The sequence below is a fragment of the Heterodontus francisci genome, chromosome 6 (assembly GCF_036365525.1).
Source record: "Heterodontus francisci isolate sHetFra1 chromosome 6, sHetFra1.hap1, whole genome shotgun sequence".
Classification (NCBI taxonomy): domain Eukaryota; kingdom Metazoa; phylum Chordata; class Chondrichthyes; order Heterodontiformes; family Heterodontidae; genus Heterodontus; species Heterodontus francisci.
The window spans coordinates 119,692,279-119,709,186 of NC_090376.1; the positions used below are offsets into that span (position 1 = coordinate 119,692,279).

General features: G+C 46.3%; 1 protein-coding gene across 1 annotated transcript in view; it reads right to left on the reverse strand.

Moving 5' to 3' along the window:
• Positions 1-16,908, reverse strand: part of gramd1c (GRAM domain containing 1c) — a 125,207-nt gene that overhangs the window by 26,128 nt on the left and 82,171 nt on the right. The window contains exons 12-14 of the mRNA XM_068034192.1: positions 16,197-16,339; positions 14,815-14,918; positions 3,811-3,972 (exon numbers count right to left, since the gene is read on the reverse strand). Of these exons, the coding sequence (XP_067890293.1) occupies positions 3,811-3,972; positions 14,815-14,918; positions 16,197-16,339 (409 nt within the window). The remainder of the gene's footprint in view (positions 1-3,810; positions 3,973-14,814; positions 14,919-16,196; positions 16,340-16,908) is intronic.

The following is a 16,908-nucleotide window of genomic DNA, read 5'->3' on the forward strand; positions in this document are numbered from 1 at the left end:
ATAGATTTAAGATAAGGGGCAGGAGCTTTAAAGGGGATTTGAGGAAAAACGTTTTCACTCAGAGGGTGGTTGGAATCTGGAACGCACTGCCTGAAGAGGTGGTAGAGGCAGGAACCCGCACAACATTTAAGAAGTATTTAGATAAGCACTTGAAACACCATAACATACAAGGCTACGGGCCAAGTGCTGGAAAATGGGATTAGAATAATTAGGTGCTTGATGGCTGGCACAGACACGATGGGCCGAAGGTCTGTTTCTATGCTGTATAACTCTATGAATCTAACTTCTCTCCCTCTGCATTTGCTGCACTCCATTCTCTCAGGTCTAACCCTGACATTGTGATCAAACCCGCTGACAAGGGTGGTGCTGCTTCTTCCTACCAAGACTGACACTGATCTCATCTGGAGATTCCCTCTACAACTTCCCACCTCATAGTCCTATATCACCGAACAGCCCGCTTTTATCTTCTTCCCAAAACCCACAAACAGGACTGTCCCAGTAGACCCATTGTTTCAGCCTGTTACTGCCCCACTGAACTTAGTTCCTCCTATCTTGATTCTATTTTTTTCTCCTCTTGTCCAATCCCTTTCCACTGACATCCATGGCTCTTCTGATGCCCTACGTCATTTTGACAATTTCAAGTTTCCTGGTCCCAACCGCCTCCTCTTCACTATGGATGTCCAATCTCTCTACACCTCCATCCCCACGAGGACTGTCTGAGGGCTCTCCGCTTCTTCCTTAAACAGAGGCCCAACCAGTCCCCATCCACCACCACCCTCTTCTGCCTGGCTGAACTTGTTGTCACATTGAACAACTTTTCCTTCAACTCTACTCACTTCCTCCAAATAAAAGGTGATACTATGGGAACCCATATGGGTCCTAGTTATGCCTGTCTTGTTGTGGGATATGTCGAACATTCCTCGTTCCAGTCCTATTTAGGTCCCCTTCCCCAACGTTTTTTACAGTACATTGATGATTGCATCGGTGCCGCTTCCTGCTCTCACCCTGAACTGGAAAATTTCATCAATTTTGCTTCCAATTTCCATCGTTCTCTCACCTTCACATGGCCCATCTCTGACACTTCCCTTCCCTTCTTCTGTCTCCATCCCTGGGGATAGGCTGTCCACTAGTATTTATTATAAGCCCACCGACTCTCATGGCTACCTTGACTACACTTTCTCACATCCTGCCCCCTCTAAGAACTCCATTCCATTCTCCCAGTTTGTCCGCCTCCAAGGTATCTGTTCTGATAATTTTTTTTTTATTCATTCATGGGATGTGGGTGTCGCTGGCTAGGCCAGCATTTATTGCCCATCCCTAATTGCCCTTGAGAAGGTGGTGGTGAGCTGCCTTCTTGAACCACTGCAGTCAATGTGGGGTAGGTGCACACACAGTGCTGTTAGGAAGGGAGTTCCAGGATTCTGACCCAGCAATAATGAAGGAATGGCAATATAGTTCTAAGTCAGGATGGTGCGTGGCTTGGAGGGGAATTTGCAGGTGGTGGTGTTCCCATGCATCTGCTGCCCTCGTCCTTCACGGTGGTAGAGGTCACGGGTTTGGAAGGTGCTGTCTAAGGAGCCTTGGTGTGTTGCTGCAGTGCATCTTGTAGATGATACACACTGCTGCCACTGTGCATTGGTGGTGGAGGGAGTGAATGTGTGTGGATGGGGTGCCAATAAAGCGGGCTGCTTTGTTCTAGATGGTGTCGAGCTTGAGTGTTGTTGGAGCTGCACCCATTCAGGCATGTGGACAGTATTCCATCATGTGGACAGTATTCCATCACACTGCTGACTTGTGCCTTGTAGATGGTGGACAGGCTTTGGGGAATCAGGAGATGAGTTACTCGCCCCTGGATTCATAGCCTCTGACCTGCTCTTGTAGCCACGGTATTTATATGGCTACTCCAGTTCAGTGTCTGGTCAATGGTAGCCCCAGGATGTTGATAGTGGGGGAGTCAGCAATGGTAATGCCATTGAATGTCAAGGGGAGATGGTTAAATTCTCTCTTGTTGGAGATGGTCATTGCCTGCCACTTCTGTGGCACGAATGTTACTTGCCACTTATCAGCCCAATCCTTGATATTGACCAGGTCTTGATGCATTGCTACATGGACTGCTTCAGTATCTGAGGAGTCGTGAATGGTACTGAACATTGTGCAATCATAAGCGAACATCCCCACTTCTGACCTTATGATTGAAGGAAGGTCATTGATGAAGCAGCTGAAGATGGTTGGGCCTAGGACACTACCCTGAGGAACTCATGCAGTGATGTTCTGGAGCTGAGATGACTGACTTCCAAGAATCACAACCATATTCCTTTGCACTAGGTACGACTCCAACCAGCAGAAAATTTTCCCCCGATTTCTGTTGACTCCAGTTTTGCTCGGGTTTCTTGATGTTATACTCAGTCAAATGCTGCCTTGATGTCAAGGGCAGCCACTCTCACCTCACATCACCTTGCAATCTTCCAGAACAGTGCCTCTGATATGTCTTCCTTTTTCAAACGCAGATTGGGTTGCTGCTTTACCTAACACCCCCGCTTGGTCCGCAAGCATGATTCCGAGTTTCCAGTTGCTTGCCAGTCTAATTATCCACCTTGTTCTCATGCCCACGTTTCTGTCATTGGCCTGCTGCAGTGTTCCAGTGAACATCAACACAAGCTGGAGGAACAGCACCTCATCTTCCAATTAGGCACTGTACAGCACTTCTGGACTCAATATTGAGTTCAATAATTTCAGACCATGAGCCCCATTATTTTTTGTTCATTTATTTTTTTATATATATATTTTATTCTTTAATTATTTTTTAACCAGGTACTAGTCTTAAACTTATCTTTCATGTTTTTGCTTTCGTACAGAGCTGTTCGTTATTCTGTCATTAGCACTCTCCCTGGACTCATGCTTTGTCTTTCGCTACAACTATTTAGCACTCCATTTGCATTATGTTCCATGACATCTCTATCATTTAATCTCTCCCCGCTCCATCTTATCACAATCCTTCCTTTTTGTTCTTCTCCCCTCCCCCTCTCACTTGCTCAAAGACTGTTATATTTCTAATTTTTGCCAGTTCTGTTGAAGAGTCACTGACCTGAAATGTTAACTCTGTTTCTCTCTACACAGACGCTGCCAGACCTGAGTATTTCAGCACTCTGTTCTCATTGCGTAGTACCAGGTGTATTGGGAATTCCAGCCTGTGGACTTGGCAAGATTTTGGAGTGCCCTCTTCTGATGCTCCCTTGCAGGTACATCCCATATTTATTCCTTCTGGGGTCAATTACTGTTTGAGTATGGCATTGTGGCATATGGCAAGTCTGCCACATTTTGAATTGCAGCTTGGAAGACTAATCCTCAACACCTAGAGTAGAGAATGGGTGTCAAAGGCCAGACTGGATTGGTCTCTCTCTCTCTCTCTATAATTATATACATATACAGATATATAGATATATGGACAGGCAGTTTGAGACAGTCATAGTATGGAGCTATCTCTCTCGCTCATCCTCCAGTCAGGAATCGAGATTGAGAAACTCCAGGCCAAGGTATGAACACGTATAGCCCGTAATAGAGGAAGTTTGGTGCTTTTGAATCGTCAGGAAATAGTGTTTTGCATGTTGTAAGCTTGGCACACAGGCTTCTACACTATCTTCCGATAATGGTCTTACCCTCCAGCTGGCCAGCATTTTAGTGTCAATTGCACTGCTATTATCAGTTATTCCTGGATTCAGCACATTTCATGTGTTGAGATTTATCCAGAACTTTCAGTCACCTTTACCTAAATATGACTTAACCTACAGTAAAATAATCACAATGCATTACCTGCATACACTTCTCTTGCATCTGCATCCAGATGAGGAGCTAAACTAGTAAACTGGTCCGCATGGCTCCGGCTGTACCCTCGGCGTCGCCTCCGAAGCCCAGGCTGACCCAATTCTGTAGAGATTGGATTGTGTAATGCTTCTTCAATCAACAGATCTGATTCTGTAAAATGAGACACTCCATGAAGTTGAAGAAGTCTTCATTCTTCAAATTATATTTTTATCAACATAAAATGACAAACAACCCAAATGCAGTAACAGGAAATGTTTGTAGGATACCTGGTTGTTTAAAAATGCATCACATAACTTCAGTTTATACACAAGCAACAGACAGACTGATGGAGGAGAAGTGCTCGGACAGTAAACAACATGAGACATTCTGCTGGGGAAGCAAGTTGAAGAGTGGGTAGAATAGCTTTAAAGGGAATTTATTTCTGGCGAAGAGGGGAGGCTTCCTACATTGAAGCTAATGACGATCATCAGTCCTATACTATGGGGAGGATGGGAAGAATCAACAACTCAGTTTTTAATCTATACTCATTATTCTGCCCTCTTCTTCTGAAAGGGCTAACTTATACCACCCAACTTCCCTTCCAGGGCCCCACATTAGCTGATAATATTTATTGTCCGAGCCACCACCCACCCCCCCACCAACCATTAAATCCGCCATCGCCCATCTCCTCCCTTGACCCTGCTGTCCTTGCAAACTACTGCCCTATCTCCAACTTTCTTTTCCTCTCCAAAGTCCTTGAACATTTTGTTGCCTCCCAAACATGTAACTATCTTTCTTGCAAATCCATGTCTGAATTGCTCAAATTAGGTTTCTGGCCCCACCACAGTACTGAAACATCAAAGTCGCAAATGACATTCTTTGTGACTATGACCACGATTAAACTATCCCTTCTCAGCCTTATGACCCATCTGCAACCTTCAACACAACTGACTGCACCATCCTCCTCCAATGCTTCTCTTCCATCATCCAGCTGGGTGGAATAGTCCTTGCTTTCCATTCTGATCCAGAGTCACAGAGTAATTTACAGCCTAGGAGGCAGCTATTCAGCCCATTAAGTCCATGCCAGCTCTCCGTGGAGCAATCCAGTCCACCACTCGATCCCTGTAGCCCTGCAAGTTTATTTCCTTCAAGTTCCCATCCAATTTTCTTTTGAAATCATTGATTGCCTTCACTTCCATGACCCTCTTGGGAGAGTTCCAGGTCATTATCACTCGCTGCATAAAACAGTTCTTTCTCACATTCCCTGTGCATCTCTTGCCCAAAATCTTCAGTCTGTGTCCCCTAATCCTTGTACCATCAGTTAATGCAAACAGTTTTTCCTTGTCTAACTTAGCTAAGTCTGTCATAATCTTGTACATTTCTATCAAATCTCCTCTCAATCTCCTTTGCTGTAGGGAGAACAACTCCAGCTTTTCTAACCTAACCTTGTAACTAAAATTCCCCATCCCTGGAACAATTCTGGTAAATCACTGCACCCTCTCAAGGACCCTCGCATCTTTCCTAAAAAGTGTGGTGACCAGAACTGGATGCAATACTCTAGTTGTTGCCTAACGGGAACTTTATAAAGGCTCAGCATAACATCCCTGCTTTTGTACTCTATGCCCTTATTTACGAAGCCCGATATCCCATATGCTTTGTTAACCACTCTCTCAATATATCCCACCACCTTAAAAAAAAATCAATGCACATGCAGCCCCAGATACCTCTGTTCCTGCATAATAGAGAGAGAAAGAGAAAAAGAGAAAAAGAGAAAGAGAGAGAGAGAGAGAGAGAGAGAGAAAGAAAGAAAGAGAGAGAGAAAGAGAGAGCGAGAAAGAGAGAGAGAGATACAGCACTGAAACAGGCCCTTCGGCCCACCGAGTCAGTGCCAACCAACAACCACCCATTTATACTAATCCTACATTAATCCCATATTCCCTACCACATCCCCACCATCCTTCAATTCTCCTACCACCTACCTACACACTAGGGGCAATTTACAATGGCGAATTTACCTATCAACCTGCAAGTCTTTGGCTGTGGGAGGAAACCAGAGCACCCGGTGGAAACCCACGCAGTCACAGGGAGAACTTGCAAACTCCACACAGGCAGTACCCAGAACCGAACCCGGGTCGCTGGAGCTGTGAGGCTAACCACTGCGCCACTGTGCCGCCCTAAAACCACTGCGCCGCCATAATCTTTAAGTCTACATTGCATTACCCTACTCCTTCTGCCAAAATGCATCACCTCACACATGTCTGTACTAAGTTCCAACTGCCATTTGTCGACCCATTCTGCTAGCTATCTATGTCCTGTTGCAGGCGATTCAGATCATCCTCACTGTTTGCAACTCCTCCAAGTGTGGTAATGTTGGCAAGTTTTGGAATCTATTGAATCATAGCCAGGTAATCACCTGCAATGGCTTCTTTTCTCACTCCAGCGGCTACTTCTGATGTCCCCAGGCACCTATCCTTGGCCCCTTCCTATTTCCCAACTAGATGCTACCCCTCTGCCAGATCATCCAAAAACACATCTGGTTCCACATGTATGCTGACAACACTCAGTTCTATCTCACAACCAGCTATCTGATTTCTCACACTGCTCATCCAACATCCAATATTGGTTAAGCAGGAATTTCCTCCAATTTATATTGGGAAGGCTGAAGCCATTGTCTTTGGTCCACGCCTTAAACTCCATTCCCTGATTACCATTCCTGGCAACTCTGTAAAACTGAGCCAGATCGTTCACAAACTTGGTGTTCTATCTGACCCTGAGATGACCTTCCAACCACAAATTTGCTTCATCATTAAGACTGCCTACTTCCACCTCCATAACATTGCCTGGCTCCCACCCTGTCTTAGCTCATCCACGGCTGAAACCCCTGTCTGAACACATCTACTGCTGAAACCCTCATCGATGCCTTTGTTACGTCGAGACTTGCCTATCCCTTGCCGGCTTCCCATCTTCCACAGTTCATAAACACCACGGGGTAGGCGGTGGCGTAGTGGTATTATCACTGGACTAGTAACCCAGAGACCCGGGATATTTCTCTGGGGACATGGGTTCGAATCCCACCACAGCAGAAGGTGGAATTTGAACTTAATAAAAATCTGGAATTAAAAACTAGTCTAATGATGGCCATGAAACCATTGTCGATTGTTGTAAAAACCCACCTGGTTCACTAATGTCCTTTAGGGAAGGAAATCTGCTGTCCTTACCTGGTCTGGCCTACATGTGACTCCAGACCCATAGCAATGTGGTTAACTCTTACATGCCCTCTGAAATGGCCTAGCAAGCCACTCAGTTGTACCTAACCTCTACGAAGTCTATAAAAAGGAATGAAACCGGACGGACTACCCGGCATCGACCTAGGCACCGGAAACGACAACGGCAAACCCAGCCCTGTCGACCCTGCAAAGTCCTCCTTACTAACATCTGGGGGCTTGTGCCAAAGTTGGGAGAGCTGTCCCACAGACTAGTCAAGCAACAGCCTGACATAGTCATACTCACGCAATCATACCTAACAGACAATGTCCCAGACACTGCCATCACCATCCCCGGGTACGTCCTGTCCCACCGGCAAGACAGACCCAGCAGAGGTGGTGGCACAGTGGTATACAGTAGGGAGGGAGTTGCCCTGGGAGTCCTCAACATCGACTCTGGACCTCATAAAGTCTCATGGCATCAGGTTAAATATGGGCAGGGTACCCTCCTACTGATTACTACCTACCGCCCTCCCTCAGCTGATGACTCAGTACTCCTCCATGTTGAACACCACTTGGAGGAAGCACTGAGGGTGGCAAGGGCACAAATTGTACTCTGGGTGGGGGACTTCAATGGCCATCACCATGAGTGGCTCGGTAGCACCACTACTGACCGAGCCCTAAAGGACATGGCTGCTAGACTGGGTCTGCGGCAGGTGGTGGGGGAACCAACACGAGGGAAAACATACTCGACCTCGTTCTCACCAATCTGCCTGCCGCGGATGCATCTGTCCATGACTGTATTGGTAGGAGTGACCACCGCACAGTCCTTGTGGAGACGAAGTCCCACCTTCACATTGAGGATACCGTCCATCGTGTTGTGTGGCACTATCACCATGCTGAATGGGATAGATTTCGAACGGATCTAGCAATGCAAAACTGGGCATCCATGAGGCGCTGTAGGCCATCAGCAGCAGCAGAATTGTACTCAACCACAATCTGTAACCTCATGGCCCGGCATATCCCCCACTCTACCATTACCACAAAGCCAGGAGACCAACACTGGTTCAATGAAGAGTGCAGGAGGGCATGCCAGGAGCAGCACCAGGCATACGTCAAAATGAGGTGTCAACCTGGTGAAGCTACAACCCAGGACTACTTGCATGCCAAACTGCGTAAGCAGCATGCGATAGACAGAGCTAAGCGATTCCATAACCAACGGATCAGATCTAAGCTCTGCAGTCCTGCCACATCCAGCCGTGAATCGTGGTGGACAATTAAACAACTAACTGGAGGAGGTGGCTCCACAAATATCCCCATCCTCAATGATGGGGGAGCCCAGCACATCAGTGCGAAAGATAAGGCTGAAGCATTTGCAACAATCTTCAGCCAGAAGTGCCGAATTGATGATCCATCTCGGCCTCCTCCTGAAGTCCCCAGCATCACAGATGCCAAACTTCAGCCAATTCGATTCACTCCACGTGATATCAAGAAACGACTGAAGGCACTGGATACTGCAAAAGCTATGGGCCCTGACAATATTCCGGTCATCGTACTGAAGACCTGTGCTCCAGAACTTGCCGCGCCCCTAGCCAAGCTGTTCCAGTACAGCTACAACACTGGCATCTACCCGGAAATGTGGAAAATTGCCCAGGTATGTCCTGTACACAAAAAGCAGGACAAATCCAACCCGGCCAACTATCGCCCCATTAGCCTACTCTCAATCATCAGTAAAGTGATGGAAGTTGTCATCAACAGTGCCATCGAGCGGCACTTGCTTAGCAACAACCTGCTCAGTGATGCTCAGTTTGGGTTCCGCCAGGGCCACTCAGCTCCTGACCTCATTACAGCCTTGGTTCAAACATGGACAAAAGAGCTGAACTCCAGAGGTGAGGTGAGAGTGACTGCCCTTGACATCAAGGCAGCATTTGACCGAGTATGGCATCAAGGAGCCCTAGCAAAACTGAGGTCAATAGGAATCAGGGGGAAAACCCTCTGCTGGCTGGAGTCATACCTAGCACAAAGGAAGATGGTTGTGGTTGTTGGAGGTCAATCATCTGAGCTCCAGGACATCACTGCAGGAGTACCTCAGGGTAGTGTCCTAGGCCCAACCATTTTCAGCTGCTTCATCAGTGACCTTCCTTCAATCATAAGGTCAGAAGTGGGGATGTTTGCTGATGATTGCACAATGTTCAGCACCATTCGCAACTCCTCAGATACTGAAGCAGTCCGTGTAGAAATGCAGCAAGACCTGGACAATATCCAGGCTTGGGCTGATAAGTGGCAAGTAACATTCGCGCCACACAAGTGCCAGGCAATGACCATCTCCAACAAAAGAGAATCTAGCCATCTCCCCTTGACATTCAACGGCATTACCATCGCTGAATCCCCCACTATCAACATCCTCGGGGCTACCATTGACCGAAAACTGAACTGGAGTAGCCATATAAATACCGTGGCTACAAGAGCAGGTCAGAGGCTAGGAATCCTGAGGCGAGTAACCCACCTCCTGACTCCCCAAAGCCTGTCCACCATCTACAAGGCACAAGTCAGGAGTGTGATGGAATACTCTCCACTTGCCTGGTGGGTGCAGCTCCAACAACACTCAAGAAGCTCGACACCATCCAGGACAAAGCGGCCCGCTTGATTGGCACCCCATCTACAAACATTCACTCCCTCCACCACCGACGCATAGTGGCAGCAGTGTGTACCATCTACAAGATGCACTGCAGCAATGCACCAAGGCTCCTTCGACAGCACCTTCCAAACCCGCGACCTCTACCAACTAAAAGGACAAGGGCAGCAAATACATGGGAACACCACCACCTGCAAGTTCCCCTCCAAGTCACACACCACCCTGACTTGGAACTATATCGCCGTTCCTTCATTGTCGCTGGGTCAAAATCCTGGAACTCCCTTCCTAACAGCACTGTGGGTGTACCTACCCCACATGGACTGCAGCGGTTCAAGAAGGCAGCTCACCACCACCTTCTCAAGGGCAATTAGGGAAGGGCAATAAATGCTGGCCTGGCTAGCGATGCCCACATCCCGTGAATGAATTAAATAAAAAATGTGCTCACCTAAAACTCTGCTGCCTGTATCTGAACACGCTCCAAATATCATTCACCCATCACCCCTGTGTTGCTGACCTACACCGGCTCCTGGTCTGACAATGCCTCAATTTTAAAATCCTCATTCCTGTTTTCAAATCCCTCCATGGCCTTGCCCTTCCTCATATCTGCAACCTCCTCTAGCCCTACAACCCTTCCTCTAATTAAGGCCTCTTACGCATTGCCGAGTTTAGTTGCTGCACCATTTGTGTCTGTGTTTTGAGCTATTGAGGCCCTAAGTGCTAGAGTTCTCTCCTTAAACCTCTCCACTTCTCTCTCTCGCTCTCTCTTTCCTCCTCTGAGACGCTCTTTAGAAACATGCATAGAAAATAAAACCGACCTCTTTGACCAAGCTTTTGGACAAGCATTAACACACTCTTTGCCTTTGTCCCATGATAGCTTTGTTATTTAATCTCTCTTGCCCTCTGCCCAATCACACACCTTCCCTTTTGTTCTCTTCCCCAACACCCCCCTTCATTTGCTTAAAATATTTTGCCAGTTCTAATGAAAGGTCACAGACCTGAAACGTTAACTCTACTTCTCGCTCCATGGAGGCTGCCCGACCTGCTGAGTATTTCCAGCACTTTGTTTTTATTTTGGGGGAGGGTCAGTGTCAAAAATGTTTCTATTGATATTGCTCCTGTTACAGGTCTTAGGGACTTCTGCTATGTTTATTTATTTAATTTAGAGATACAGCACTGAAACAGGCCCTTCGGCCCACCAAGTCTGTGCTGACCATCAACCACCCATTTATACTAATCCTACATTAATCCCATATTCCTACCGCATCTCCACCTTCCCCCTACCTATACTAGGGGCAATTTATAATAGCCAATTTACCCATCAACCTGCATCTGAACCAGAGGGGCACCAATATCCTGGGAGGGAGGTTTGCTAGTACTGTTCGGGAGGGTTTAAACTAGTTTGGGAGGGGGATGGGAACCGGACTTGTAATCCAGGGACCAGTGGGTCCACTCAGAAAGACAAAGAGTGTAGTGAGGTATTGGGGAAGGTAGCACTGTCACAGAGGACAGATGGGCACGGAGAAGGGTTAAAGTGCGTATACTTCAACGCAAGAAGCATCAGGAATAAGGTGAGTGAATTGAAGGCGTGGATGGGCACTTGGGACTACGATGTTGTGGCCATCACTGAAACGTGGATAGGTGAGGGGGAGGAATGGTTTTTGGAGGTACCTGGTTATAGATGTTTTCATAAGATTAGGAATGGTGGTAAAAGAGGTGGGGGGGTGGCATTGTTAGTTAGAAATAGTGTAACAACTGCTGAAAGAATTTTCGAGGAGGATCTGCCGACTGAGGCACTGTGGGTTGAGGTCAGGAACAGGAAAGGAGCAGTCACCTTGATGGGAGTTTTCTATAGGCCCCCCAATAGCAGCAGGGAGGTGGAAGAGCAGATTGGGAAACAGATTTTGGAAAGGAGCAGAAGTCACAGGGTAGTAATTATGGGGGATTTCAACTTCCCAAATATTGATTGGCAACTCTTTAGATCGAATAGTTTGGATGGGGTAGTGTTTGTGCAGTATGTCCAGGAAGCTTTTCTGACTCAGTATGTAGACTGCCCGACCAGAGGGGAGGCAATATTGGATTTGGTACTAGGTAATGAACCAGGGCAAGTGATAGAGCTGTTGGTGGGCGAGCACTTTGGAGATAGTGATCACAATTCTGTAGCATTCACTGTGGTAATGGAGAGGGATAGGTATGTGCAACAGGGCAAGGTTTACAATTGGGGGAAGGGTAGATATGATGCTGTCAGGCAGGAACTGAGGAGCATAAGTTGGGAGCATATGCTGGCAGGGAAGGGCACGGTCGAAATGTGGAACTTTTTCAAGGAGCAGATAGTAGGGGCCATTGATAAGCATGTCCCTGTCAGACAGGGAAGGGATGGTCATGTGAGGGAACCGTGGTTGACAAGAGAGGTTGAGAGTCTTGTTAGGAAGAAGAAGGATGCGTATATAAAGTTGAGGAAAAAGGGCACAGGCATAGCTCTGGAGGGATACAAGATGGCCAGGAAGGATCTGAAGAAAGGGATTAGGAGAGCTAAGAGAGGGCATGAAAAATGCTTGGCGGGTAGGATAAAAGAAAACCCCAAGGCCTTTTACGCGTATGTCAGAAATATGAGGATGACTAGGGGGACCATAGGTCCGGTCAAGGACAATAGCGGGAGACTGTGTGTTGAGCCGGAAGAGATAAGTGAGGTTTTGAATGAGTACTTCTCTTCGGTATTTACGAATGAGAAGGGGTGTATTACTGAAGAGGACGGTGTGAAACAGACTGGTAAGCTCGAGGAAGTGCTCGTTAGGAGGGAAGATGTGTTGGGGTTTTTGAATAACTTGAAGATAGACAAGTCTCCCGGGCCTGACGGGGTATATCCAAGGATGTTATGGGAAGCAAGGGATGAAATTGCAGAGCCGCTGGCAATGATCTTTTCATCTTCTCTGCTGACGGGGGTGGTACCAGGTGATTGGAGGGTGGCAAATGTTGTGCCCCTGTTCAAGAAAGGGAATAGGAACAACCCTGGGAATTACAGGCCAGTTAGTCTTACTTCGGTGGTAGGCAAGTTGATGGAAAAGGTGCTGAGGGATAGGATTTCTGAGCATCTGGAAAGACACTGCTTGATTCGGGACAGTCAGCACGGTTTTGTGAGGGGTAGGTCTTGCCTCACAAGCCTGATTGAATTCTTTGAGCAGGTGACCAAGCAAGTGGATGAGGGTAAACCAGTGGATGTGGTGTACATGGATTTTAGTAAGGCATTTGATAAGGTCCCCCATGGTAGACTTATGGAGAAAGTCAGGAGGCATGGGATAGTGGGGAATGTGGCCAGTTGGATTAAGAATTGGCTAACTGATAGAAGGCAGAGAGTGGTCTTAGATGGTAAATACTCAGCCTGGAGCCCAGTTACCAGTGGCGTGCCGCAGGGATCAGTTCTGGGTCCTCTCCTGTTTGTGATTTTTATTAACGACTTGGATGAGGAAGTCGAAGGGTGGGTCAGTAAATTTGCAGATGATACAAAGGTTGGTGGAGTTGTGGATACCGAGGAGGGCTATTGTCGTCTGCAAAGGGACTTGGATAGGTTGCAGTGCTGGGCTGAAAAGTGGCAGATGGAGTTTAACCCTGAAAAGTGTGAGGTCGTCCATTTTGGAAGGACAAACATGAATGCAAAATACTGGGTTAACGGTAGGGTTCTTGGGCATGTGGAGGAGCAGAGAGACCTTGGGGTCTATGTGCATAGATCATTGAAAGTTGCAACTCAAGTGGATAGGGCTGTGAAGAAGGCATATGGGGTGTTAGCGTTCATTAGCAGAGGGATTGAATTTAAGAGCCGTGAGGTGATGATGCAGCTGTACAGGACCTTGGTAAGGCCTCATTTGGAGTACTGTGTGCAGTTCTGGTCGCCTCATTTTAGGAAGGATGTGGAAGCCTTGGAGAGGGTGCAGAGGAGATTTACCAGGATGTTGCCTGGAATGGAGAATAAGTCTTACGAGGAAAGGCTGAACATTCTAGGCCTCTTCTCATTAGAAAGGAGAAGGATGAGGGGTGACATGATAGAGGTTTATAAGATGATCAGGGGAATAGATAGGGTAGACAGTCAGAAACTTTTTCCCCGGGTGGAGCAAAGCGTTACAAGGGGTCATAAATTTAAGGTGAAGGGTGGGAGATATAAGGGGGATGTCAGGGGAAGGTTCTTTACCCAGAGAGTGGTCGAGGCATGGAATGCCTTGCCCGGGGAAGTTGTTGAGTCAGAAACTTTAGGGACTTTCAAAAGGCTTTTGGATAGGTATATGGATAAAGGAGAATGATGGGGTATAGATTAAATTGTCCTTGACAGAGGACAAAGGATCGGCACAACATTGTGGGCCGAAGGGCCTGTTCTGTGCTGTATGTTCTATATTCTATATTCTATAAGTCTTTGGCTGTGGGAGGAAACGGAGCACCTGGCGAAAACCCACGCAGTCACAGGGAGAACTTGCAAACTCCGCACAGGCAGTACCCAGAATTGAACACGGGTCGCTGGAGCTGTGAGGCTGCGGTGCTAACCACTGCGCCACTGTGCTGCCCCTTTAAAAACAGGTGTTGAAGGTGTTATATAATTGCAAGTTGTTATTGTTGCCGCACAGATGCGCATCCCAGTAGGATTCAGTGCAATACAATCAGGAATGGAAGCAGGCCTGATTTCCCCCCAAATGCCCTGTTGCTGAGGCCATTGTGGCACTCCAACTATTGCCCTGTCTGAGATCAATTCATTCTGAATGGACTGGGGATTGCTCCGACGCCTTCTGGTCTGCATGGCTTAGTACCATATTAGTTTGAACATCAACCTACTAACGCATGAGGGCGGCACAGTGGTTAGCACCACAGCCTCACAGCTCCAGGGACCCGGGTTCGATTCTGGGTACTGCCTGTGTGGAGTACCTGCAGGTGATAGGTAAATTGGACATTGTAAATTGCCCCTAGTGTAGGGAGGTGGTAGGGAATATGGGATTACTGTAGGGTTCGTATAAATGGGTGGTTGTTGGTCGGCACAGACTCAGTGGGCCGAAGGGCCTGTTTCAGTGTTGTATCTCTAAATAAATTAAAAAATTTGGGGAAGCCAATTACACACTTAAAATGCACTTTTCCTTTAGTGGTCCCTCTTAATCATCTGATGTACATCATATCTACTAAGTACTAAAACTCAGCAGAAACCTAAATGTTTGAAGTAATCCTCTAATCCACTCCATGAGTTTTTCTCTATGAAGGACTTCACCAAACTCCATGGCTGTTTTCTGTAGCGCACATCTGTTGAAACTCTGCAATGAAAAAATAGTACATAATATGGAAAGTTACTGAAAAACAGTGAATCATTTGACAAGTTGATCAGAAGATATATATAATTAGAGACACATATCCTCATTTTGAAGACCATTTAAAAGAGACAGGTTAACGAAGATAAAAGCGAAATACTGCAGATGCTGAAAATCTGAAATAAAAACAGTAAGTGCTGGAAATACTCAGCAGGTCAGGCAGCATCTGTGGGGAGAGAAGCAGAGTTACAAAGAGTTAACAGAGTTAATGAAAGGTCACAGACCTGAAATGTTAACTCTGCTTCTCTCCCCATAGATGCTGCCTGACCTGTTCTGTATTTCCAGCACCTTCAGGTTAATGGAGAATCATGCGATCAGGTTAAGGGTTTTCTCCTCCAATACTGCCAATGATGATTTCTAGTCTAAAACAAAAGCAATATATTGCGGATGCTGGAAATCTGAAACCAAAACAGAAAAAGCTGGAAATACTCAGTGGGTCAGGCAACATCTGTGTAGAGAAATAGAGTTAACATTTTAGGTGTCTGACCTTTCATCAGAACTGGCAAAAGTTAGGAATGTAATAGGTTTTGAGCAAGGGAAAGAGGGTGGGGGTGGGAGGGGGGGGGGGTGAGAGAAAAGAACAGAAGGGAAGGTTTGTGATAGGGTGAAGGGCAGGAGAGATTAAATGGCAAATGTTTTTCTCTCCACAGATGCTGCCGACCTGCTGAGTATTTCCAGCACTTGGTTTTTGCAGAAAATTTTCCATTATGTTTCATAATTTCTAGTCTCGCTTGTTCCAAACACTGGAAGCCAGACGTAACAGTAACCAGCAAGACTGCTGATACCAACCCAAGGACTGCCAGAATAGGTGCATCCTGGGGTAACTTTAGCAAACCCCAGTTCACTGATTGAAACTGGGAGGGCCGAGTCGTTGTCTCCACTCACTCCCCAGAACCTCACGAGTTGAAATTTTTGTTCCAATCCAAAGCCCTTGGTCAAGATACGATGTGCACTTCAGGGCTCTTCTACTCTTTTAATTGTGTCTGCCACCTCTGCTGATGCTTCAAAGGATGTCTCACTCTGACTTAATGTGGAAAATTCAGACCATTGTCTGAAATCCATGGAAACCACAATATCCTGGTCAATTTGGGGAAAGAGGGAACTTACAACTAAATTGATAGAATAAATAGGAATTGGAACCGATTTATTTTGGCACGTTTAAAACACAATACGTACTATGGATTAGAGGTTATGCTCTATAGGCTGCACAAAAGCAAACATTACCTTAGTCTGCATTTGCGTTTCGATGTCTGAATGATGCAGTATCTGTTAAGTGTGTAGAAGTAGTCATGGTAAGGCACATCATGTGTGATCACCTCTGCATCAATCAGATAGTACTGCCCATATTGGCTCTCTTTACACAATGTCTGTAACAATATATGAACATGTCTCTACCAGATAAATAAAGACACCTGGTCAATGACAGAATCAGAATTTTACAGCACAGAATACCCATCATCCCATGATGTCAGTTTTGGCGCACCCTCTGTCTTTTCTCAATACCGTTTTAAAATTTTCTTTTTCAAATATTTACCCACTTTTCTTTTAAAAGTCGTTACAGTTTCTGTTTCCAACACTCTTTCTAGTAGGACATTCCAAGTTAAAAAATGTTCTTTTTTGATGCTTAAAATAAAACTCTCCAGTTACTGATTCACTAACCAGTAGAAATGGTTTTACATGACTTAGCACATCAAAAACACTCATAAATTTGACCACCTCTATCGGAGCTGCTCATAACTTTCCATAGATAAAAGCTCCAGCTAATTTAGTGTCATCTCGTAAGCAAAGCCTCTCATCCTGGTAACATCTTTATAAATCTCATTGGTACAGTCTCCATGCTCAACACTAACTGTGACCTGACCATGGATATGTATAGTTTTGGAATTTCCACTCTGCTTTTGTACACTGTACCCCTAATTATAAAACATAGGATTGA